Raw genomic sequence first — 27772 nt, forward strand, 5'->3', positions numbered from 1 at the left:
ATATACTACAAAACCACAATCTTCCAAAAGAAAAGTAAAAGACAAAACAGAACAAGGATTCATACAAAGTAAATGTGGTAAACAAAAAATATTTTCCAATCACCCAGCAAGACCATGAAATAAAGGAGCGCATTTCAGAACAGTGAGAAGGGAAATGTATCGCCATAAATCTTTCTAGTAGTTTTGCTAGAATGTGTTTTTTTTTTAAGTGATGTAAAAAAATCATTGCAAATCCTTAATCCTGCTGTAGCTCAGCAGGTAGAGCAGGTCGACTAGTGATCGGAAGGTCACTGGTTCAAATCCCAGCTCCTGAGCTGCATGTCGAAGTGTCCTTGAGCAAGATACTGAACCCCACGTTGCTCACTAGTGAGGGCCCTGCGATGAGCTGGCGACCTTTCCAGGGAGTACCCTGCCCTCGCCCTGAGACAAGGCTGGGATTGGCTCCAGCAGCAACACCCCGCAACCCCATGGAAAGGGATAAGCGGTTCGGACAATGACATGACATATAACAGAAGGCACAAGGGTCTAATACAGATCTGAACCTTCTTGCGAATCTTAACATACTGAATCTCGATAACCAAGCATATCGAATATCAGTCTAACATGGTTATGTATGCATCTTCCTTTAATAAAGGTCAACTGACATTAAATTTGCGATCTGTCTAACTTTAAATTCGAACCAGTCACATTTATTCAGAGACATTTCCAAATTCACAATTTCTCCAGCCAGTTGTTTGACTTCTTTACAAAAGTCAGAGGGCTATTATTGCATTTCCAAATGGGGTTAAGAATATGTTTGTGTCTGCAGAATAAAATAGACAACATGATCACACAACGATCAGTTAAAGGGGATGCTGAGATTTCACATATCATTAACTAAACTGTTTGAGATCAGCTAAAAATCTATCCTTGAACATTGCCCATTATTGGATTAAACCAGGTATATTGTCGATTAATGGGATATTTTACCTCCAATAATCAGTCAAAATTACATTTGAAACCAATTGAACTGTAGTTTGATTATAATCATGTCACTGACCCTTGATGGGAAACAGTCTAACCGGACATCAGGAGCCACATTAAATTCTCCTCCCAGTATTATTTTGTCTGTTGAGTCTGACACTTTCAGTCCTCCAGCAACTCACTCAGTGACGAGAAAAAGTTTTGTTTTGACCTTTTCTGTTATATCCATCAACACTTGCCAGAATATAGTTTATCTCATTCATTTCCAATGCCACCATTAGCCAATGACCACCAGTATCACTTTACCAGGGAACCTGTTGATCATTACACCAGCCGAGTGATGTTTCATGACTGAAGTAAACTGAATCCAGCACAGTTTCCAAAATGTTTTATCAGCCTCAGCTGAACGAGTCTCTTGCAAGAAAACACAATTAGCTTTTTGCTTCTTGCAGAAAAGATAAGTGGAGTTTTACGTTATTTTATAACCCCCTAACATTTGAAGAAACAGAAGACAGCATTTATTTATTTTCTCGGTATATTCTCATACTTATATTTTTTGGTATACAGGAAAGGTTCACAATTCTAGGACTAAAACAAACATTTCAACCGGAGCCTGCAGAAATGTTACCACTCACTCCGCTTTTATCTTTATCATCATCTTTAATAATCTTCAGTTACAGTTTGATAAAACACATAATTCACTAATTTCAGTTACATGAAAAACTAAGAGTAAAAATCCATAAAGTCAGAATCCAACAGATGTTTCTACAGATGTTTCAACATGTCTGCAGAGTTCTAATAAAAACATTTAAAATGTGAATAAAAACAGCAGATTAACTGATTTTGTCTTCATCAACAATAAGAGGAATAATCAGCCTTCAGCTATGCTAACAGCTACACCAACATACTTACATGTTTAGCAGGTTTTATCCTCACTATCTAAATTTAGCAAGTTAGCATGCTAACATGAGCTAACAGAGTAAACTCAGAGTCAAGCTGATGATATCATCAGTTCTGTTTTACAAGCTGATCATATATTTTTTTTTTAGAAAACACAAGGTCGATCTGAGCAATAGAGACTGAAACAGTGAACACTATGTTTCCCATAATGCAGCTGGAACGTGTCTTTTATTGGCCAGCTCTTCTCTGAATAGGGCTGCTTGGAGCCTCTGATTGGCTAACCATAAATCTGGACTCTGTCTCCTCCTCACTTATGATTGGCTGTCTGGTGTCAAAAAGCTCTGTTTTAACTGGCCATCTGTGTGCCCTGATTGGCCAGCTGTGCATAGAGGCGGGACCTGAGGAAACGTGGGTAACTGTCGGTCTCCATCAGGCTGAAAATCTGATCCTGGGCCAACTGGAAAGAGGCAGGGTTAACGCCAAGAAGCAGGCTCTGATTGGTCGATTCTCTGACAGTTGAGTCCACGTTGACCTGGAGACAGAGAGCAGTGATGTGACATGACCAGTCACTGGACAAATTAGAGGACAGACAGACAGACAGACAGGTACCTGTCTCGCTGCATTGGTTGAAATAAACTCTTCGTAGAGTTTCACAGCTCTGGCAGCCATCTTGCTGAGGGGGCGTGTCCTCTTGAATGTCTCCACAGCCAACCAGAAGTCGAGGTTCTCCTCACTGAACTCTGACCTCAGGAAGTGACGAAACACTGCCAGACCATCTGATCAATAGGAAGAGAGGCAGGAGACTGTTCAGCCAACAGAGACATGTCACCATGTTGGCGTGGTACAGAGTCAGGAAGCGTGTGTCTTACACTGATTGGTCAGCAGAGCCTCCAGACTCTCCGCCCACCTCAGCACCTCCTTTGTAGATGGTCTAAAATAAAGAAAACAACACCTGAGACACGTTGGACCAGCAGGAAATAAGGGAATCAGTGAGAACAAACTGGGCCCCACTCCAACCAGCAGGACCCTGTTCAACCCCGTAGGACCTTGCTGAAAGTGGTAGGACCCAGTTCAAACTGGTTGGACTATGAATTAACTGGGTCAGGGTCAGTGTTTAGTGATGATGTTGGGACTGATCAGGGTTCTCATGAGAACAGCAGTGGTTCATGTTTCCTGTTCCTACCTGTTGTTTCTCAGAGCTTTCTCCAAACTGTTACCCTCCACACAGCTGCTGTTTTTCAGTCGTCGTAGAAACAGCAGGCGGCTTCGAACGTCAGCGGCTCTGAGGAGACGATGACGAGTCGGAGTGACAGGAAGTAAAAACAAAAAAAACAACCTGTGATTCAGAGTCTCTGATTGGCTGCACAACAGAAATAAACACTTAGAGCTGGAACTGAATGGACCAATGACTGTTCAACAAAGTGCTGCAGTGTGTGTGTGTGTGTTTGTGTGTGTGTGTGTGTGTGTGTGTGTGTGTGTGTGTGTGTGTGTGTGTGTGTGTGTGTGTGTGTGAGCGAGCGAGTGTGTAAACTTACAGACTCTTAGTTTTTTTCCTCAGTTGAAGGTTTCTGAATTCAGCATCCTGAAGCAACAAAACAACATATCAGAATCTCAAACTGCTGCTCTCTCTGCCGATACTGAACCTTGTTTGTCTTGTCTGGACTTTATTAGGCTCCTATAGACTTGCTGCTGGTCTTTGCTGGGGTCTTCTACTCTCTGATGGTCTGTTCTGGTCTCAGACGGTCTGTCCCTGATGGTCTATTCTGCTCTATACTGCTCTCTGCTGGCCTGTTCTGGTCTCAGCTGGTCACTGGTGGTCTGTCCTGGTCTACATTGGTCTGGTCTGTACCTTGGTGCCATTGAGGAGCAGCAGCATGTGCTGCAGAGACCCCCCCTCTTTGGTCAGCTGTTTCCTCAGGGTGTGGATGGAGGGAGGCTGGGGGGCAGGATCCAGGTCCAGGTCAAAGGTGGTGGGGCGGGTCAGTTGGTGGATGGTACTGTCGGAGAGGAAGCGGGGCGAACGAGGTTCCTGGAGTAGAGAACCCTCAGAGAGAGAGCGGCGTAGAACTGGAACGTAAAAAAAACAACAGAATCATTTCTAAACAGAGAATTAATCTGAGACATCTGTTTCACTCCTGAACGTCTGTCTACATCACACCTGAACGACTTTGGAGTAAGACAGCTATCAAAAAGATGTGTGCATGATTCTAACCATTCAAATTTGTAATGTTAAACATTTGTATGTCAATTAAATTGTTGTACACAAAATTCTACTGTCATATACGCGAGTGTGATAAACTGTTTGGGTTTGGATTGTTTTTATGTGAGTATGAATCTAAAAGCTGTGAATGCAAAGTTTTGTAAGTACGACGAGAGGCCAGCTGCTGGAATCTGACCGCACCAAGACCCAAGACCAGGAGAGAGACTTACTGATACTGTAGCAGAACCACAAGGTCCAAAAGACTGAAACCATCTGGCACCCAGTGAAGGAAAAGAAGGAAAGAAGAGGAAGACGTGAAGAAGATACAGGTACAATGACGTCAGTGATGACGTGAATGAAATGAATAGTTGTTGTTGGAGCAGAGTGTTAGCTGCTCTCTTACTTTGGATGATAGCAGCATTGATAATCAATAAATAGCTGAGTGGACGTGTGTTAATGTTACTCCACCTTAAATCTGCTGCTAAAGCAGTGAGTCTGTAAGTCCATGAACTGTATATTATTTTAAATAGTACAATTTTATGAATAAATATTGGATATATACGTTATTGACTCTACCTGTGATGCTTCACCTAAGGTGACAGCTCTACCCATAGACATATAAAGAGTAGACGCCGCAACGGCTGCCGGGCAGGGAGAAATGCGGCGGCCATCTTGGGGCGGTCATTCTACTCCGAGTTGAATGAATGTAGGCTACTAAGAAGAACGAAGAAAGAAAAGAGAATAATAAATAAGTTTGCTCCACCACATCTCAAAACTAGCCACTATTGAACTGCAGAAAGGGAGTTCAAGGAAAAAGCTCAACAAGACAGTTCTCTTTCAGGGTTTTTAACTTGTGTGAAACTCTGGTGAGTTTTGTAAATGTGTAAATATGGTTTGGGGTGGGGATGTGTTATGTTCTGTTAAATTGAGAATGTATCTTTACAATACGTTTTCATTACATGTTCTCTCTGCTTTGTTTGAGCATGTAGAGGCATTCCACTTCCTTCCCGTCCCCATTTGTTATCCAGGTTTTGTTTTAGTCACTCATGATTCTCTCTCTCTCATTTCTCACTCATTGACCTGATATGAGTTATATTGATACTCTATATATGATTTATATATATTTTCATATTCTCTGATATATAAATCTATCTATCTATCTATCTATCTATCTATCTATCTATCTATCTATCTATCTATCTATCTATATATATAATATTATATATATGAATCATATTGATACTCTACATGATTTATATATTTTTCATATTCTCTGATATATAAACGTATCTATATGTGTGTGTGTGTAAAAAAAAAATAAATAAAAATAAAAAAAAAAAAATATATATATATATATATATATATATATATATATATATATATATATATATAGAGAGAGAGAGAGAGAGAGAGAGAGAGAGCCTATATGATTTCTGTTGTGTTTATAGTGTTTGCAAAATACCTATCATACATAACATATATCATACATCAGAATATTCTATTACTGTTAATCCATTTATAATGAATAAAATACGCCGGCCCATGTGTCCTGTGTCATAGCTATAATGTATGACGTTTACAGCAAAAAAAAAAAAAAAAAAAAAACGCGTGAAAATCAGTTTCTATATCAGAGTTACGATTGATTAAATGCGCTGACACCTAATCGCGCCTGCTGAACAGATTACACTGAGTGGAACGGGTGACCGCCCCAAGATGGCCGCCCCAATTCTCATCAGCGCCAACAGGCAGCAGCGTTCGACGCGGCGTCTACTCTTTATATGTCTATGGCTCTACCCGGTCCTCCGCTGTCAGCCATCTTTGACTTTGGCGCATGTGCGTTTGGAGGAATCGGGGTTCGATTATTTTCCCCTGTGACCTGCCTGTGACCTACGTGACGTCATCTCAACACTTTCTACTCCCACCCACAAACTTGAATTCATGTTCACAGTGAAGACTTCGTAGTCGTAGAGTCGTACTCACAAGACTTTGCACTCACAGCTTTTAGATTCATACTCACATAAAAACAATCCGAACCCAAACAGTTTATCACACAAGCGTATATGACTAGAGCTGTGCAATATTACGAAATATATCATAGTGCGATATAAAAATGTCTACCGTAGGATATAACCCTCTGTTGTTTGTATCGTAATTTTAACGATATTTAGCACTGTCGCTACTAACGTACACTACGGTTGTGATTTAATACGCTGTGTGACACTCAACTCAACGTCGGAATGACAGTTGAATATCTATTTTTTTAGTTCAAAACAAGTTTATTGTATGAAGGCGAATGAGACTGCAGCTGCAGCTTTGTGGTGGACTCGTTTACGGCACCGGTCGCTCGGGAGTAAACAGAGGCAAAGCAGCATGGCAGAGACGGAGGAGAGCACAACGGAAGACAAAAACAACTTTACTACTAACGGTATGTCAGACGGGGATACAGAAGCAGAACCCCAAGAGGATTTGTGCCAAAAAGGGGGAACCAGAATTCCATCGTTTGTCTTTGGTTTAAAAAGTCAGACACCGACCAGACAGCTGTAATCTGCAAAACATGCAGCCAACAAGATGTCACTTTCTACCGCTTAAAGACACGCCGGGATATATATCGTTATCAGGATATAAAATGAGCTATATCAGGATATAACATTTCGTCCATATCACACAGCATTATATATGACAGTAGAATTTTGTGTACAACAATGTTATTGACATACAAATGTTTAACATTACGCATACGAATGGTTAGAATCATGCACACGTATTTTTGATAGCTAACTTACGTCTGTCTACATCACACCTGAACCTCCTTCAGACTGACCTTCAGGTCTGTAGTAGGAGGTGAACTCCTCAGCATCTCCTCCCTTCTCCTCCTCTTCATCACTCTCCTCCCCCTTCATGTTGAAGTGGTGCAGGCTGAGCTGTAGGCTCCGCCCCACAACTCCTCCCACATTCTCAGATGTTTCAGAGGCGCTCTCTCCCTCCCCCTGCTGACGCTCCTCCACCACCTCCTCCTTCCTTCTAATTGTCCTTTCCTCCTCCTCTGCTCCTCCCCTCGCCTTCCAGACTGGACTCCTCTGGGTGTAGGAGGAAGAGGGAGGTGGGGGGAGAAGCTGAGATGATGAGGTAAAGGTCCTGGAAGGAGGTGAGGCAGTATATGGAGGTAGAGAGGAAAAGGGTGGAGGAGGACTGGAGGAGGAGAAGGGAGAGCTGGGGGAGAAAGGAGAGGGGGATGGAGGTTTCAGAGGGTCACAGATAGAGGAGGAGGGGCAGAGGTTGGGAGGAACAGAGGAGGAGTACGGAGAGGAGGAACGATAAAGGAGGTCAGACTGGGGGAGAGAGAGGAGGCCGAAGTCTGAGGGGAGGTCTGAGAGCTGAGGGAGGGGGATGGGGAGGGAGGAGGAGGAGGGAGGAGGAGGAGGAGGGAGGAGGAGAGAGGAGGAGGAGAGAGGAAGAGGAGGGAGGAGGAGGAGAGAGGAGGAGGAGAGAGGAAGAGGAGGGAGGAGGAGATGAACAGTTTAATGATCAACAATCGTGTTATTTAATCTCTTTGATTCGTGTGTTCTGAGCTGAGCCGAAGTTTGTCCAGTAGATCAGGTTCAGATCAGGTTCTGGATCATCAGTCTGTCTGAAGTGATGTACTGATGAACTCAGAGAGTCGTCACTTCCTGTTTCAGGTGTAGTACCTGGTGGTGGGCGTGCCCGGTCTCTGTGGTGACCAGCTGCAGCTGGATGTTATCATGGAGACAGAGGCTGACTCTGACCTTCTGCTCGATGCTGAACGCCTCCAGACTGAAGAGACAACGCCAACACGTCTGAGAGCTCTGTAGGAAGTAGACGTGGAGGGGCTCCGACGCCACTGAACACACACACACACACACACACACACACACACACACGCGCAGATCATATTTTTGGATTAAACGTTATTTATTTTCATGGAGGAATTAAACTATTTCAAATATTTGTTTTGTGATGGTAACTATGGAGTCCATAGTCGAGAACAGATCCTGAATGAGTTCACTGTGTGTGTGTGTGTGTGTGTGTGTGTGTGTGTGTGTGTGTGTGTGTGTGTGTACCCTCTCTGAGCTGCAGTGTGTTCAGGTACACTGGACTCTGTAGAACGTTGCAGCGTCCGGCCTCATCCTCTCTAGTGAAGAGCAGCAGATCACTGTAGATCAACACTGTCACCTACACACACAACACACACACACACACACACACACGTGCGCACGCACACACACACGCACACACACACACACACTTCTTCATTTTTTTTTGAAAACATGAAACTTAATCGCAGCAGATTCTCAGAAGCAGTGTGTGAGTGTGTGTGTGTGTGTGTGTGTGTGTGTGTGTGCATGTGTGTGAGCCATTAGTGTGAAACTGATCCCGGTCCAGCTCCCAGAGGTTGTCTTGTCCTTCAGGAACTCGAGTAGAGGTGATCAATAATCAGCAGACAGGAAGTCTAAAACCTGCAGAACTGATCCTGCAGCAGAATTTACTGTTTATTAAAAAGAATTCTGTTAATCTTGATTTTTGATTCTTACTTGAGTCATTGAAACGTCAGGAAAAGTGATGTTGTTTACATCTTAAAACATTTAAGAGTTTACATATTCTAATTAAAAATACAGAAACAGTTAATTAATTTCCAAACAGCAGAACTGTTACTTGATATTTGTACCCTGAGCTTTATTTGACAGTATACGTGCTGTTCAGGTACCTTCATAGGCAGCAGGTCAGCCTGGTGGAGAACCATCTCCTCGGCCATCAGCAGGGTTCTGTCTGGACTACACAGATCCAGAGGCTGGATACAACAATGACAAATATCCATCCAGATGTGAACAGAACAATAAACAATAGACAACAGATAAATCACAGCACGAAAACAAACCCCTCATTCTAAAGTTCAGATTCAAATCTGAACACACAGAAAGGAAGGATCTGTGTACTAAAGACAGTTCTAATATTCTGAGCTCTGGTTTGAAGTTTGGACCTGGATGGAGGGCGTGAAGATGAAGGATCTAGTTCTAGACAGAACAAGGTTCTCCAGTTAAACCAGTTTGCTGTGGGTTCTAGTTCAGGTTCAAGATTCTACACTTTGCTTTGGTTCCTGGATTTTCAATTTAGGTATGAGAGTTTCAGACTGGACTTCTGGACTGGGTTCTGATCTGGTTCTGGGTCAGGTTAAAGGTTCAAGTTTGTGTTCTAGGTTCAGTATAAACATCTTGAGTGGGTTCTGGGTTCTGAGTTTGGTTCTTACCTGGACAAAGATGGGGAAGATGAGAGTTTTGGGCGCCAGGCTGACATAGGTTCCATAGGAGGAGCAGGGCAGATGTGATTGGACGATGGTGCAGTTCTGGTAGTTGCCAAAGCTACTGGGTGGGGCTGATGAAGAGGAGGTAGAGGTGGAGGGGGGTGGGGGCAGAGTGGAGGTGTGACTGGAGAACGGTTGCTGTGATGATGATGATCGAGGGTCATGAAGGAGGTTCTGTCCTCTGCTGGGGTGAGTCTGGTACAGACGGCCTGGTGATCAATGGATCAATATCAGTTTATTATTGATATCTTCATCAATACTCAATGTGGACGAACAATACTCAGTCTGGATGTCGTACCGATGGCTCCGTTTCTGTTGTGATAAACCGGCTGCAGCAGCTGGAACAGATACAGAACAGGTGGAACGTTGTTGTTTGCAGAACGTTGTGTTAAAGCATCGACAGAACCAACATCAGACTGAACGAGAAGCTTCAGGTTCTAAGTTCTGTGCTGGGCATAGATGAGAACAAAGGTCTGTGGAGTAGATGGGCCTCAGAGAGGTTCTAGGTTCACAGTGAGGTTCTACGCCAGGCGCAGGTTATCAGTGTTGTGTTCTAGTTCAGGTGAAAGGTTCTAGGCCATATTTTTAGTACAGATATTATATTACAGTGAGGTTATCTGTCGAATCTAGGACTGTTCTAGGTTCTGTTCTAAGACACAAGAAAGGTCTGCTGACTAACTAACTGGTCAAAGCAGGAAGTTATGGTTCTTGAATCAGGTTAAAAGGTGTGGGTGATGTGACCTTTTGTCCTTGAGTGGTGGTTGACTGGGAGAACCTTTTTTCCACTGACTGCCTTTGTGCAGCAAACATCAAACAAAAGGGAACTGACGGAATGTCCCGCGGTTGAAGTTGAACTCAAAATATGTTTATTCCATCCAGTGTTGAAAGAGAAAACAAAAAACTTTAGTAAGTAGTAACTGTAACTCAGAATATGACTTAGAAACTTAGAAAGATAACAGCAACAAAGGCTAGAGCCGTAAGAAGCTGTGTGCCTCAAATCAACTACAGCTGGCCCTCTGCTGGCCAGGTTCTTACTGCTCCTCTCTGTCTGTAGAGGGTGACAAAGGGACATTAGACATGACACATAGTGGCACAGCACAGGGACATACATGTCTATTGTAGACCGGCTCCTACAGTGGGTATTCATAAGGAACAGGGTCTGTATCAGGTAAATGGTGCACAGGTATAAGGTTCCGTTAGAGGTGAAAGCATGTGGTCCCTGTTAGAAGCATTGATCCAAGTAAGACATCTCGGTCAAAATGATTGGTTGATTGACATGATTCTGTCAAAAGTTCTGGTCAAAAGTTCTGGTTAAAAGGAAAGCTACTCATTTAAGTAAAACATCCAGGTGAACCAGGTGGCTTCTGGTAGACAGTGGAGAAGCTTGAGACACCTGTAGACTCTGCCTCCTCAGACTCACCTGTCCTCCTGTACTGACTGGTGAGAGGATGATGTAATTGTCTCCTTGTGATGATGTCATGCGGGTTCCCTTCAGTGTGGTGGTTCGGGGTGAGAACTCAGTTGCTTCCTCCTCCTCCTCCTTTTCCTCCTCCTGGTCGTCGTTCCTGTCCCTCCAAAGAGAACCCAGAGCCCCCAGACTGGACCTGACACCCGACCGCTGACCCCACCTGCGGCCATGTTTACTGTGTGTGGGGTGAGGCAGCAGCTTCCTGCCTGTTGTCTAGGAGACAGAGAGGAGACACAGTGACGTAGCTTAGCCTGAAGGCCGTTAGCCACGTTAAACTTTATAACGCCTCAGTTTGTGTTCTGACCAGCAGGGGTCACTGCTTGTTTTAAAGACTCACCATGTTGTGCGTCTGTGGGCGGGGCAAAGCTTCACATCCTGACCTGAGCTCAGGTAAACCTCTCCACACCACCAACATAATCTGAGACGGACAGCTCCTGCACACACGGACATACATACTCACCATCAGTATCTGTCATCAATGCAAACAAGAAGTGAGTCAGACTGTGAGGGGGCGGGTCTACCTGATGGCGTGGGCGAGGTCGACACACTTCCAGGTTTCTACAGGAAGTCCGTTGAGCTGCAGGACCGAGTCTCCCTGGCGGAGACCGGACTGATGAGCCGGTCCGCCTGCAGACAGTAGACCAGTGACATCAGACTGAGCTGTGTGATGTCACCTGTGACCTCAAAGACTCCATCTTTACAGGTGAAACCTTCACCTTCATGACCACCACAGAGGTGCCCTTGAGCCAAGCCCTTAATCACAAACACTGCGTTGAAGTTGTTCAGTGGTTGGCTGATTCGACTGGTTGTAATGGACAGCTGATAATGTGTGGAAATATTCATACATCTGTGTTTGGACCAATCACAGCCCAGCATGTGCTGTCTTTATCCAATCAAGTGACAGATTAGAGCCCAACTACAGTTCCCATCCAGTCTACAGAATATGTTAGTTATGAAAGGGCTAATTAAGTTTAATAAACTTAAATATGTATCATCTCTTCCTGTCTGACCAGGTGTGTTTACAGTGACATCACAGTGTGAGTGTTCTGTTCTCAGGTGCATCTCACCTGAGTCGACAGCCTGGACTCGGACTGGACAGTCAGAACAGATCGTGAATCCAAAACCGTCTTTACCTCGAATGACGTTCACCTGAGACGACACATGTTAAATCAATGTATACATGATGCATGCACACACACACATACACACACATACACACACACACACACACACACACACACACACACACACACACACAAACACTCAAGACTGCTCACTTGACTGTGCAATAAAAAAACGTGCACAAATTGTATATTTTATATGGTACGTATGTCTACACTTTTTTTTAATGATTAACTTTTCAATGTAAACACATGCTGCTGTTTCTTATCCTGCATTATTCTGAGCCACTGAACTGTAAAGTGAAATCTGATTGACAATAAAATAAAGTTTATATACATATATACGTATAAACATACAGTATTTAAACCCACATCCTTCATCAACAGAGTAAACTTGACTCTCCTTAGAGTGACGAGCGTTTAAATAATGTTTCTGTCCCTTGAGGCAGTGCAGCCTGCAGGCGGCGCTGGTTCTGCCCCCTGCTGGTTTGATCTGGTCTGTGTGGTGTTGACAGTCTCGCGGATCGTGTCAGAACCAGACTGCAGGTCTGTCTCGGTCCTGGTCTCTGAGCTGTTTCCATGACTGTGTACATGGAGACAAGCGGAGGAAAGGTCGGCTCCTCCTCGCACTCCTCGCACCACAAAGGAAGGTAAATGTTCCCTGAGTTCAGACTGACAGGCTGAAATTAAAACTGCTGCAGCTGTTTGTGGTTCTCTCCAGGATCAGTCCGGTTCACACCCTCGGTGACATTTAACACACTGCTGCCATGGTGACATCACTGTGACATTGTCAGGCCAGGAACAACCAGGACCACAGAATCGAGCTCCTGACCCAGAGTACTCCGGTCTTCATCAGAATCGCAGTGAGCAGTGAGACGAGTGAACATAAATCACTGACGACCCGTTAATGAGTGCTGATCAATGAAGAGCTGCCTCACAGACTGAACCATTGGCTGGGTTCATCTGGATTGGTTTAAACTGGTTTTCATCAGGTACGGTGCTCCTCAAGGGTCATTTCTTGGATCACATCAGTTCTTTGTTCGTCTCCGCCCCCCTGGTGATGTCATCAGTACTGCTGGTGACCGGCTGCGGCAGTTTACATCACCTCACAGATTTCACAGGAATAATCACACAGCATTCCTGTTTCAGTTCTTGCTTCTGATTTCAGATATTATTTATTTCTGTCTGCGCTCTTTATGGCCCGGATCCAGATTAGCTTACAGACCTTTATGATCTGTGGTACCGTTGGGCGCTGGTGTCTCTGAAGGACACAGAGGTTTTAAATTGACTATGTTTTTTAAAGTCTCATATAGAAAACATACTTTTATTAGATGTTTTATTTTTTTTAATTTAAATTCAGCTCCTCTGTATAATTCTCTCTTTCTGTTTCATTTCATATGTGAAGATTTAGAGCACTTTGTTCTTTTGTTTGATTAACACTCGGTAAAGAAAGTTAATTATCATCATCATTACTGTTATCATTAGAGAAATGTTGGACTGCTCCTTTAACACTTAAAGCTTTGAGCTGATTGGCTGCTTTGAGTCTCCTTCAGTCCTCACCGCGGGCTGACAGAACCACAGAATACTGACAGAACCACTGAGGACTGACAGAACCACAGAGGACTGACAGAACCACAGAATACTGACAGAACCACTGAGGACTGACAGAACCACTGAGGACTGACAGAACCACAGAATACTGACAGAACCACTGAGGACTGACAGAACCACAGAATACTGACAGAACCACAGAATACTGACAGAACCACTGAGGACTGACAGAACCACAGAATACTGACAGAACCACAGAGGACTGACAGAACCACAGAATACTGACAGAACCACAGAGGACTGACAGAACCACTGAGGACTGACAGAACCACAGAATACTGACAGAACCACAGAGGACTGACAGAACCACAGAATACTGACAGAACCACTGAGGACTGACAGAACCACAGAATACTGACAGAACCACAGGATACTGACAGAACCACAGAGGACTGACAGAACCACAGAATACTGACAGAACCACAGAGGACTGACAGAACCACAGAATACTGACAGAATCACAGAATACTGACAGAACCACTGAGGACTGACAGAACCACAGAATACTGACAGAACCACTGAGGACTGACAGAACCACAGAATACTGACAGAACCACAGGATACTGACAGAACCACAGAGGACTGACAGAACCACAGAATACTGACAGAACCACAGAGCACTGACAGAACCACAGAATACTGACAGAACCACTGAGGACTGACAGAACCACAGAGCACTGACAGAACCACAGAATACTGACAGAACAACAGAGGATTGACAGAACCACTGAGGACTGACAGAACCACAGAATACTGACAGAACCACAGAACACTGACAGAACCACTGAGGACTGACAGAACCACAGAATACTGACAGAACCACAGAATACTGACAGAACCACTGAGGACTGACAGAACCACAGAGCACTGACAGAACCACTGAGGACTGACAGAACCACAGAGTACTGACAGAACCACAGAGGACTTACAGAACCACAGAATACTGACAGAACCACAGAATACTGACAGAACCACTGAGGACTGACAGAACCACAGAATACTGACAGAACCACTGAGGACTGACAGAACCACAGAATACTGACAGAACCACAGGATACTGACAGAACCACAGAGGACTGACAGAACCACAGAATACTGACAGAACCACTGAGGACTGACAGAACCACTGAGGACAGACAGAACCACAGAATACTGACAGAACCACTGAGGACTGACAGAACCACAGAATACTGACAGAACCACTGAGGACTGACAGAACCACAGAATACTGACAGAACCACAGGATACTGACAGAACCACAGAGGACTGACAGAACCACAGAGGACTGACAGAACCACAGAATACTGACAGAACCACTGAGGACTGACAGAACCACAGAATACTGACAGAACCACAGGATACTGACAGAACCACAGAGGACTGACAGAACCACAGAATACTGACAGAACCACAGAGCACTGACAGAACCACAGAATACTGACAGAACCACTGAGGACTGACAGAACCACAGAGCACTGACAGAACCACAGAATACTGACAGAACAACAGAGGATTGACAGAACCACTGAGGACTGACAGAACCACAGAATACTGACAGAACCACAGAACACTGACAGAACCACTGAGGACTGACAGAACCACAGAATACTGACAGAACCACTGAGGACTGACAGAACCACAGAATACTGACAGAACCACAGAATACTGACAGAACCACTGAGGACTGACAGAACCACTGAGGACTGACAGAACCACAGAATACTGACAGAACCACAGGATACTGACAGAACCACTGAGGACTGACAGAACCACAGAGCACTGACAGAACCACTGAGGACTGACAGAACCACAGAATACTGACAGAACCACTGAGGACTGACAGAACCACAGAATACTGACAGAACCACTGAGGACTGACAGAACCACAGAATACTGACAGAACCACAGAATACTGACAGAACCACTGAGGACTGACAGAACCACAGAGTACTGACAGAACCACAGAGGACTGACAGAACCACAGAATACTGACAGAACCACTGAGGACTGACAGAACCACAGAATACTGACAGAACCACTGAGGACTGACAGAACCACTGAGGACTGACAGAACCACAGAATACTGACAGAACCACTGAGGACTGACAGAACCACAGAATACTGACAGAACCACAGAATACTGACAGAACCACTGAGGACTGACAGAACCACAGAATACTGACAGAACCACAGAGGGCTGACAGAACCACTGAGGACTGACAGAACCACAGAATACTGACAGAACCACAGAGGGCTGACAGAACCACTGAGGACTGACAGAACCACAGAATACTGACAGAACCACAGAATACTGACAGAACCACTGAGGACTGACAGAACCACAGAATACTGACAGAACCACAGAATACTGACAGAACCACTGAGGACTGACAGAACCACAGAATACTGACAGAACCACAGGATACTGACAGAACCACAGAGGACTGACAGAACCACAGAATACTGACAGAACCACAGAGCACTGACAGAACCACAGAATACTGACAGAACCACTGAGGACTGACAGAACCACAGAGCACTGACAGAACCACAGAATACTGACAGAACAACAGAGGATTGACAGAACCACTGAGGACTGACAGAACCACAGAATACTGACAGAACCACAGAACACTGACAGAACCACTGAGGACTGACAGAACCACAGAATACTGACAGAACCACTGAGGACTGACAGAACCACAGAATACTGACAGAACCACAGAATACTGACAGAACCACTGAGGACTGACAGAACCACTGAATACTGACAGAACCACTGAGGACTGACAGAACCACTGAGGACTGACAGAACCACTGTGGATTTCTTCACCCTGAAATCTTCTGCCTAGGCCTAACAGCCGACAGACTGGGAAAGGCTCTGAAACCGTTGGTGTTATTAATTGATCAGATATCCACTGAAGACAGTCAACAGAGTGATGCTTTATGTTTGAGTGGAAACAGAACTCCACCTCTTTAAACACACACACACGCACGCACGCACGCACGCACGCACGCACGCACGCACGCACACACACACACACACACACACACACACACACACACACACACACACACACACACACACACACACACACACACACACACACACACACTAGTGAATAGCAGCTGGTTTAAATATGAAGACATAAAACATTAATTTGACCTGCTGGACTACACACACGCACACACACAAAATGGGATTTTTCCGGGAAATGACTACAGCGGTGACATCACACTGTGCAGCCAATGAGAAGAGGCTTGTTTCCCGAGATGTTTGTGTGTTTGTTGATCATCACACCAAACTCCATTAAAACAACAAAAACGTCTGCAGACTGTTAGTGACAAACACTGAAGCTTGACTGGACTGTACTGGACTGGACTGGACTGGACTGGACTGGACTGGACTATACTGGACTGTACTGGACTGTACTGAGCTATACTGGACTGGACTGGACTATACTGGACTATACAGGACTATACTGGACTGTACTGGACTGGACTATACTGGACTGGACTGGACTGTACTGGACTATACTGAAAAAAACTCAGACTGAAACTTTCTGCTGTAGCTTCAGACTAACTTTATATTGATTCTAGATCTCTGATCAGAACCACCTGACTGAAGTCTAAACAGTGAATTGGTCATTTAACAAATAGACTCAGACCTGCGGCAGATTCTGCTCGATGCAGACTCGACACAGACGGTGGATCGTGTGCATGATGGTTTGGTTCATCAGTCCATCAGATCCACAAACAGTAGGAGGCTGGTCCACGTCTGGTCCTGGTCCACAATACCGGTCTAATCCAAAACAGGATTTACGAAGACAGATCCATTCCTAACCGGGTCCACGTTTACAGGAGTTTACTCCAGGTCCAGACTTCACAAAAAGTCCACATCCAGCACAGAATCAGCTCTGAAGCAGGTCCAGGTTCAGACTTCAGAGAACTTGAACCAGGTCTCATCAGGTCTAGATGAACCAGTGTATGAGAGCTTCAGTAGTGTACTGGATGTTAGAAAGCAGTGAGTGTGTGTGTGTGTGTGTGTGTGTGTGTGTGTGTGTGTGTGTGTGTGTGTGTGGGAACCAACAGACAGAAGAATAGCAGGAAACACACACACACACACACACACACACACACACACACTCAGACTCACAAAAACACTGGATGTATCCCGGCGATAAGACACACACTTCCTACACACACTTCCTACACACACGCACACACACACACACACACACACACACACAGAGTGAACTCATTCAGGATCTGTTCTCGGCTATGGTCTCTCAGACAGTCAGCAGCTGATCCACCATAGACCTGAACCAGAACCAGGGCCTGGAATATTTGGGAAAGTCCTAGAGAGAGTTCTGATGGAGGACTGAGGGAGGCAGTATGACGGCCACATTATATTTAATTATTAAAGGCTCAGTTGCATCATGGGTAATGTAGGCTACAGGTTTTGTAACAGGAAGAAGACTGTGTGGAATAAAGACGGTTCTGCTTTTCCTGGCATTTTCAGCTGTGTTTGTCGAGACAGAACCAGTTGTTTAAGACAGAACATGATGTTTTATGACACTAACCACATGGTTTTTGGGTCTGAATGAAACCAGAACATAAAGACGGAGATGCGACAACATGAAGCTGAAGAAACATTGAGTTTCAATTTTTAATCTTCTTCAGTGTCAACAGTCACGTCAACAGCATCTGTACTTGAAAATGTCAATTAAAACCTCACCATTAATGTCCAATCAGTGAGGCTCTTACTAAACAGATCTGAGGTGCAGATTGTAAGTCATGTGTGCGTGTGTGTGCAGTATAACAGTATATAGTGTGTGTATAGCAGCAGCTTCACTCTATAATTCATCACATGTGAATCTTTGATGAGTCTTTAAAGGAAAACAGTAACACACACACACCACACACACACACACAGTGTTTCACTAATGTTAGCAGCTAATGTTAGCAGGTAACGCTACTGACCAGCAGCCAAGTCTGTGAGTCACAAGTTACCTGAAGTCTTGACTGTGACGTCCGAGTGAAATCCAACATATTACAAATCAACAAACGTACGTCTAAAATCAAAGTCAGTAGGTCCAAGTTGTAACAGGAAGTCCCAAACGAGTCCAGAGAAGTTAATCCTGAAGTCAAGTCTGAAATCAAGTCCCAAGTCGATAAAGGTAATATCCAAACTAAGATGCCCTGAGTCAAAAAATGTCACGTCCACGTCGACAGCTAAATCCCAAATCAAGAAAGGTCAGCTCCAAGTCAGTCCACACGTCAAGTCCAAATCAAGTCCAAAATCTAGGCAGGTGAGTTCACAACTGAAGATCCCAAGTCAAAGACACGCAAGTCCAGAGGTAGTCCAACAAGTCAAGATTATAACAGACAAGTCCAAATCAAGTTCTTTGTCAGTACCACATCAAGATGGGTAAGTCCAAAATCAAGACTGGACTGAGTCAAAACAGACAACTCCAATGGAGAGTCCAGAATCAAGTCCTGAATCCTGTCACAAATCAAGACTAGTGAATCTTAACTTACAGTTCCGGGTCCAACCTGATCTAACTGACACTTTTATTTACAGTGTGTCTGTGTAGGTCGATGTTTGTGTCCTGCAACTCACCGTCAATCTCTGGGTGGTGCTACCGCTGGTTTTGGTCACCTGGCGCTGGTTGGTGTTGGCACACAGGATGGAGGCATAGCTGCTGAAGTTATCGTTGGTGGGGTCAAGGGTGTGGAGGCAGCTGGAGGTCAAGCTGTTGGTCAGGTCTCTGAGTCCAGCAGTGGTGGTGCTGTTCGACAGGGTGGAGGTGGTGGAAGTGGAGGTGGTGATGTGGTTCTGGTCTGTATCTGGAGCAGAGTCTGGAGTCCTCCTGAGTTCTGCTGCAAGGAGATAACCACCATCATCATCAGCATCGTCCCACGACCAGGCTGTGTTCTTCCAGAACATCCTGACTGCAGACCAGACTGTTAGACCAGACCAGCCTGAACCGGATCAGACTAGACTCGAGAAACCCAGAACAGTCCGAACAAGATCAGACCAGAACGGACCAGGTCAGACAGATGGTTTTCAATCACAGATTCACCTGTAGTTGAACCTTCCACACAGAATCCATTGAAGAGATCTGAACCGACACCAGCATCAAGACTGGACTTCCTGTTACACTCTGTGTTTACATCTGCTGTTTGTTTACTCAAACAAACAAACAAACAAACAAACAAACGTATGTCTGTTTTAGTTAAAGGCCAACAGGAAGCTCAGCGACTGATTCAGATCCTGACCCACCAACCAGCAGGTCTGGTCCAGTTCCTACATAATGAGGTCACTGCTGGAGAAATAAATCTGTAAATCTGTAAATCATTTAATGTTTTGTCCAAAAGAAATTCAGAGTCGAACATAAAAAATTAAACTGCATCACATGATGTGAACAAATTCGTCCTCGATGAAGTCGTTGGAGTCACTGCTGATTGGACAATTCAAACTAAACCTGCTGATGAGTACTGACAAGTTCTGATGAGTTCTGATGATACAGCTGACAGGACTTCAGTTTCTGAGTGCAGCTGCTAATAGACGACAGAAACAAAGTCTCTTCTTCATCTTCTTCTGTCCTTCTCCCGTCCTTGTTCTCCCTCTCTGATCGCTCGGGGCGAACGAGTGTCAGATCTCAGTGTGATGTCAGAGAGAGAGAGAGGGGGGCGAGCGAGGAGGAGTTTACACTGAGAAGAGAGAGGGGGTCGAGAGACATAAGGACAGAGGTATTGTGAGGATCACATGGTTACCGGGCTGCTTCTCATCACCATGGTAACCATGTGGACCCCCGGGGAGAGAGACAGAGAGCAGGAGTCAGTTATAATCTGTATCTACTTCTGCTCGCTCGCCCCTCTCTCCCCAGCACACTATTAATAGAATAAACATATAGAGTGTGTGTGTGTGTGTGTGTGTGTGTGTGGTCTATAGATGACTTAAAGGAGCAGTCTGTGTTTTCCTTTAGGTTCACTCTTCAAGATCCCACCAGGTTAAGGTCTGAGATCAGTTAGTGATGTGTTCTCTGCAGACTGTGATCACAGCAGACGAGCTGATGGAAACATCTGATGTTGAAATCAGGTCTCAGCTGCTTCAGTTGTTCAGCAGAACGCTGCAACCCTGTTTTACTGTGAAGCTCCAGAACTGTTCTGTGGACTACCACACTTCACCTGACTTTATATCATCAGGAGGAGGAGAGGAGGACTTTATATCATCAGGAGGAGGAGAGGAGGACTTTATATCCTCAGGAGGAGGAGAGGAGGAGTTTATATCATCAGGAGGAGGAGAGGAGGACTTTATATCCTCAGGAGGAGGAGAGGAGGAGTTTATATCACCAGGAGGAGGAGAGGAGGACTTTATATCATCAGGAGGAGGAGAGGAGGACTTTATATCCTCAGGAGGAGGAGAGGAGGACTTTATTTCACCAGGAGGAGGAGAGGAGGACTTTATATCACCAGGAGGAGGAGAGGAGGAGTTTATATCATCAGGAGGAGGAGAGGAGGACTTTATTTCACCAGGAGGAGGAGAGGAGGACTTTATTTCACCAGGAGGAGGAGAGGAGGACTTTATATCATCAGGAGGAGGAGAGGAAGACTGAGGTTACTGTGAACTGTTCCTTTAATGTGAGCACACAGCAGGAAGCTAATGCTAACATCACCTGTTCACACTAACATCACCTGTTCACGCTAACATCACCGGTTCATGCTAACATTAGCTTGATTGTGTTCTCATGCTGTTGTGTTGATGTTTTGATGCTGTGTTTTGTCCCTGTTAGCATTAACACTGATACTAGCTGCAGCTTCTGACTGGAACATGTTATCTTGTTAGCGAGGTGAAGGTGATTCTAGAAATATTTACAAAGTTCACAGAAAGTTTCTAGAATCAAATATGCTCAGTTGTGATGTGACACTGACTCTTTAACAAAGAGTTTGAATGTCAGCCAATCACAGACAGCCGTGACTCACCACAGTTCTCTGCTTTGTCCTTCAGGCTCCTTATTTGTTTGTTCTGTTGTGATGTCACATTCAGGTGTTTTCTCCACCCAAACTCCTCCCCAAGAAGGTAGAACCAACCAGTGATAACCTGCGACACAGTGGGGCGGGACCAACAGCTGATTAGATCTACCTGTGTTAATGGTTAAACATTGGTGAAGTTTAAACCATTTAAAACCCATCTAACTCATGTTACATCTGTTAGTTGACATGTAAACAATCTGCCTCAGTATGTTTGTGAAACGAAAGAGGGACCTCGTCTCATCCAATCAGGGTGGAGGATTGTCTGTATTCTGATTTGTTTAAACTGACCTTTGAGGATGAGATAAGAGAGCCAATCCCAAAGCTCATACAGCCAATCAGCTGACCACACCTGAGAGGATGGACAGAGGGAAACAGTAATACACAGAGAGAGAGACAGGTGTGTAAAACAGGAAATACAGAGAGGATTAGAGGGGGCGTGGCTTCAGCTCTGATGTCATCACTCACCTGCTGAACACTGAGACCAACAACCTATTCAGGAGGATGTCATCACTGATACACCTAAGACACACACGCACAATGAAATCTGACATTTAGACAAATTTTGCGTGTGTGTGTGTGTGTGTGTGTGTGCGTCTCACAGTGTGAAGCTCTGGTTGTATTCTGGGTTTTTCTTGTTCAGGACTGTTGGAGTTTTCATGGTGATGCTGCGGTGATGGTCAGAGGTCACCACCAGCTACACACACACACACACACACACACACACACACACGCACACACACACGCACACACACACACAGATGTAATGTAATGTCTTTAATCAGTAACTGTAATGTTATTCTCAGTTGCTCAATTTGATCAGATCTGAGCTGATGACATCATCAGTGTTTGTTTACCTTCACGTAAGAGTCACATGACCTGTGAGATTTTCCCATCAGGCCTCGGGCTTCGATGACTGCAGAGAGATGACAATCAGTGGGGACAGGGACCAATAAAGTTTGATTCAAATTGACAGACAGGCTCCTCCTCCTCCAGGACTCTGTTGCCCCCTGCAGGCTGACTTGTCAACTGCTGCCTCATCTGTTATTGCTCACTTCAATCAATGATTTCATTTATTAACTGACAATAAACATGATTGATTATTATAAACAGCAGAGAGCTGACAGCCACCAGGTGAACAAGTACACTGGGTGTACTATAGCATGTGTAATTTTACACATGTAGAGAACTTTCAGACAATTGATTTCCTATTGGAGCACAGGACAGTGCAGAGATGTGATGGAGAGAGAGAATCTGTGGAGGAGAAGATTTTTGTTGTACCTCTTTAAAGACTACAAATAAAATAAATAAAAACAACGTTCTGATTGGCTCAGAGTCACAGGAAGTGTCAAACAGCTCAGAGACACTCAAAAACTCCATCACCCTCAATGGGCACTTTTGGTTTTCCATAAACAAATACACTATATTACCAAAAGTATTCGCTCACCCATTCAAATGATCAGAATCAGGTGTTCTAATCACTTGGCCTGGCCCCAGGTGTATAAATTCAAGCACTCAGGCATGCAGACTGTGAAACAAGACATTTGTGAAAGAATGGGCCGCTCTCAGGAGCTCAGTGAATTCCAGCGTGGAACTGTCATAGGATGCCACTTGTGCAACAAATCCAGTCGTGAAATTTCCTCGCTCCTAAATATTCCACAGTCAACTGTCAGCTCTATTATAACAAAATGGAAGCGTTTGGGAACAACAGCAACTCAGCCACGAAGTGGTAGGCCACGTAAAGTGACGGAGAGGGGTCAGCGGATGCTGAAGCGCATAGTGCAAAGAGGTCGCCGACTTTCTGCACAGTCAATTGCTAGAGAGCTACAAACTTCATGTGACCTTCAGATTAGCCCAAGTACAGTACGCAGAGAGCTTCATGGAATGGGTTTCCATGGCCGAGCAGCTGCAGCCAAGCCACACATCACCAAGTGCAATGCAAGGCGTCGGATGCAATGGTGTAAAGCACGCCGTCACTGGCCTCTAGAGCAGTGGAGACGCGTTCTCTGGAGTGATGAATCACGCTTTTCCATCTGGCAATCTGATGGACGAGTCTGGGTTTGGAGGTTGCCAGGAGAACGGTACATTTCAGATTGCATTGTGCCAACTGTGAAATTTGGTGGAGGAGGAATTATGGTATGGGGTTGTTTTTCAGGAGCTGGGCTTGGCCCCTTAGTTCCAGTGAAAGGAACATTGAATGCTTCAGGATACCAAAACATTTTGGACAATTCCATGCTCCCAACCTTGTGGGAACAGTTTGGAGCGGGCCCCTTCCTCTTCCAACATGACTGTGCACCAGTGCACAAAGCAAGGTCCATAAAGACGTGGATGACAGAGTCTGGTGTGGATGAACTTGACTGGCCTGCACAGAGTCCTGACCTGAACCCGATAGAACACCTTTGGGATGAATTAGAGCGGAGACTGAGAGCCAGGCCTTCTCGACCAACATCAGTGTGTGACCTCACCAATGCGCTTTTGGAAGAATGGTCAAAAATTCCTATAAACACTCTCCTCAACCTTGTGGACAGTCTTCCCAGAAGAGTTGAAGCTGTAATAGCTGCAAAAGGTGGACCGACATCATATTGAATTCTATGAGTTAGGAATGGGATGGCACTTCAGTTCATAGAATGAGTAAAGGCAGGTGAGCGAATACTTTTGGTAATATAGTGTATATTGTGTTGACCTGCCCACAGGCAAACAAGGCATCTGATTGGTTAATTTCCTGCCAACACTTTGTTCTGTATGAAAGCTGCTCTCTAATTGGCTGCTACATCACTTACTGTGAATGACAAGCTGGCCCACCTCTGGAGTGATCGACAGCCTCAGCTGACCTAGAGAGAGAGAGAGAGACAGACAGACAGACAGAGAGAGAGAGATCAGTTTCACTTCGGATCAGTATTGGATCTGATCAGTCTGAAGACTGACTGATTGATTGCACCTCTTCCTCTGAACACAGATGGGTGAATCTTGGTCCTCCTCCTCGTCGACGTAGACCTGATTCCAGCTGGATCTGGGATTATGTCAGACCTCCTGCTGGACCTGGTCTCAGAGGACTGAACAGAGACCACACCTGCCATGGACGTCGACCTGGACCTGGATCTGGATGTTGACCTGGATCTTACCTTGGACCTGGGCCTTACCTGGAGTAGAGCAACCACATAGATCAGTAAGTGGCTCAGGACCAGTATCAGACAGACTCTGTATCTCTAACTGACCTCATGGGTGAACTCTGTGGTCCTGGTCTGTCCAAGCTTGGTTGGTCTCTGTTCTAGCTGGGTCTCAGTGGATCCTGGATCAGGCTGGTCTGTGAGGATCAGACCCTGACTTAGTTCAGACCCTGTGAGCTCCACAGTCCTGACAGAGGTCCGGACTGAAGTCTGGATCCTGGTCTTCCTAATCAGGGCCACTCTGACCTCAGGTCTGCAGGACTGGATCTCACCTCTCCTGAACACAGACCCAGTCCTGACTGCAGTCCTGGTTCTGGACACACAAAATCCTACCTGAAGCTCTTAGTGTTTGTTATTGATGAATAATCAGATGATTATTCATCACTGATCAATAATCATCTGATTCATACAGATTACAACTGTCAACAACAATAAGAAAGGTGAAGGGTGATGGAGGTTCTCTGTTCTCACGTTCTGTGCTCTCTCTTCAGGTTCTGTGCGCCAACATTCCTCTGCAGATCTTCTCCTGGATCTCTGTTCTCCCCAAAGCCTCCTGCTGTCCTCTTCCTCCTCCTCCTCTTCATCACCTCCACCTTCTCTCTGCTCCTCCTCTTACAGGGTGGAGGCTCTGACTGGGCCTCCTGGTGCAGCTGGAGGACAGCTCCATCAGTGGGTCTATCAGAGGAAACAGCTGTTATATCTGAAGTGACCAGCAGGGGGAGACACAGAGAGAGAGAGAACAGCCTCAGGCTGCATCTTGATTCAGGCTCTGCATCCTGCGGACGAAGGCCGTCCCAGTTCAAAGCTCCTCTAAATGCTCCGTCTCTTTGGAGGCTGCATTGCTATGACTCACATATCCCAAGATTCTTTGCGCGCCCGAAAAAGAAAGAAAGAAGAAAATGGTGACCGCAAGTGGTGCAGGTCTCGCATTTACATGTAAGAATGGGGTCTATACTCGGTTTTTACTCATTTGAACATCCAATGGCAGATATGTTAAACTTCAAGAGACCTTAAAACCTCAAACTGTCAGTTGTTACACGTTGTCTGTTCCATTCAGTATTTACAACTTAAATACAATTTATAACAGCAAACGGCATCAAGTGCTACTTTTCAGGGACAACATGGATTTGAATGTTTTCTTTTATTATGAAGGTCTTAACATTTACATCCATTTACAAAATTACAGCATGAATATCTATTTACAGATTATTCACTATTAACAAAAACAATTATTATCAAAAACAGTATTAAAACAGTTACAGATGATGGACAGTAGCAGGCTGAGCAGGAGTCCCTGCAGTGCTGCTGGGCTGGATGGTGTCAGAGGGACATCATCTGGGTCGGTACTCAGGGTGTCTGGGGGTCCAGTGTCCTCTGTCCACCACATCGTCCATCAACTGGGTCTGCAGTTCTGACTCCATCCACAGCTGCCATGTCACTGAGAATGTTTTAACAAAGAGGCAAGAATTATAATTTCATAATAATAATAATAATAATAATAATAATAATAATAATAATAATTCATTACAACAAACAAAACTATCTACCAACCATTTTGAATAGGAATAATGCCTTTAAAATTAAAATAAAACCATATGTGGTGATCAGCAGTTTACATGTCAGCATTAATGTAATGTATCAGTAAGTTAATGACCCAAACTGTTAGCTAGCTAATATTGATAACATTACTGTGGGATCAATAACAGGTTTACCTCTCCACGGTCCTCTCAGCCCGAGATAAACCAGCCGCTTCTCCTCTTCCTCCACATGGAGGAGGATTAAAAAGGAAATCAGGAATTCCTGCAGCTCAAACAGGTCTGACAGTCAAACTTTACTCTTCTTGTCACTTTCACAGACCTGGGCTGCATAAATAGTGATGTAGGGGGAGGGGCGGGAACATCTGGTGACGCAACCAGGAAATGCTCCAAAATCTAGACCGTCCCATTTAACAACTGCTGACGAGGTTAACTCGCCTTCGAAGACCACAAAGGCCGAGTCCTTCAGAGGAGCCAGACCCTGAACTGAGACACAGGGACAACACACACCTCACCCGAAAATGTGTGTATGCTCTCAGGAAGAACACAAACAGAACCCCGGGTTCTCTTTGTGTTCCTGGGTTCTTACAGTTGATCTGCTGCTTGTTTACATTTTAGTACATTATCAGACTCCGCTGTCTAAAGTTACTGACAGTCATTCATTCACACACTGATGGTGGCGGCTGCTATGTGAGCCCAGCACACCAGGACCAGTCTGCAGTTCAGTATCTTGCCCAAGGACACTTCCACATGCAGACCAGGGGAATCAAACCAGCAATCTTCAGATAGCAAGGCACTGGCTCTATCCCGATCATCATCAGATTCTGTTTCATCAGATCTGCACACACTGTTTCATTGTTGTTTCTCTCTAAATTCAATGAAACACACCAGAACCAACAGAACCTCTACAAACTGTTATTTACTCCAATAATCATCCATGTGTGAAACAGGAAGTGAAGCTGCAGCTCATCACACTGATTGAAGCTAACGAGGAGGATTAAACCCCCCCCCCACACACACACACAAACAAGTCTCTTAACCCTCCAGTTTAGTTTCATCTTACTGAACTTTATTCATTAATTTGAGATTAAACTTGTTGATTCTGTATTAAATCTATTTGTACCAATTTACTTCTGTTTCCTCTCATGGATCTTAACTCTCTAACCCTGCAGAAACATCAGCTCTGATAAAAGTTCTTTAAAGTTCAGTCTCACCTTCTGCTGTACACAGACATCAGGATCCTGTCTGTCTGTCTGTCTGACTCGATTGTGTCGGCTGCCGTGTGTTTGTCTCTTTATCCTCAGACTGTTTGTGTTTCAGCTCATTTTCCCTCTAAGGGAGAAAAAATTCAAACCTGAAGCAGATTTTCATCTCATCAAGTTAAAATACACAGATAGTACCACTTCCTGTCTACACTTTCAACATAAAAGCCAGTTCTTATGAAATAGAACAT

General features: G+C 44.7%; 1 protein-coding gene across 6 annotated transcripts; it reads right to left on the reverse strand.

Annotated features, from left to right (window-relative positions):
- Nucleotides 1-1480: 1480 nt before the first annotated feature.
- LOC119019839 (regulator of G-protein signaling 3-like) lies at nt 1481-27700 on the reverse strand. 6 transcript variants are annotated; one of them, XM_037098748.1, is made up of 27 exons: nt 27534-27691; nt 25256-25459; nt 24833-25097; nt 24556-24670; nt 24398-24448; nt 22475-22533; nt 22220-22314; nt 22086-22139; nt 21909-21969; nt 21570-21687; nt 19204-19463; nt 11916-11997; nt 11370-11475; nt 11186-11282; nt 10801-11061; nt 9679-9718; nt 9327-9589; nt 8787-8870; nt 8143-8254; nt 7750-7922; nt 6885-7437; nt 3713-3930; nt 3399-3445; nt 3047-3145; nt 2733-2794; nt 2473-2639; nt 1481-2395 (listed from the first exon to the last, which is right to left on the reverse strand). In XM_037098748.1, the coding sequence occupies exons 1-27, from the start codon at nt 27551-27553 to the stop codon at nt 2210-2212; spliced, it is 3852 nt and encodes a 1283-aa protein (XP_036954643.1). In that variant the 5' UTR covers nt 27554-27691; the 3' UTR covers nt 1481-2209. The 6 variants fall into 6 exon arrangements, with proteins under 6 accessions (XP_036954643.1, XP_036954642.1, XP_036954641.1 ...); XM_037098747.1 differs by having other exon boundaries at nt 19204-19460; nt 24556-24757; XM_037098746.1 differs by having other exon boundaries at nt 24556-24757.
- Nucleotides 27701-27772: the final 72 nt, after the last annotated feature.

The sequence above is a fragment of the Acanthopagrus latus genome, chromosome 5 (assembly GCF_904848185.1).
Source record: "Acanthopagrus latus isolate v.2019 chromosome 5, fAcaLat1.1, whole genome shotgun sequence".
Lineage (NCBI taxonomy): Eukaryota > Metazoa > Chordata > Actinopteri > Spariformes > Sparidae > Acanthopagrus > Acanthopagrus latus.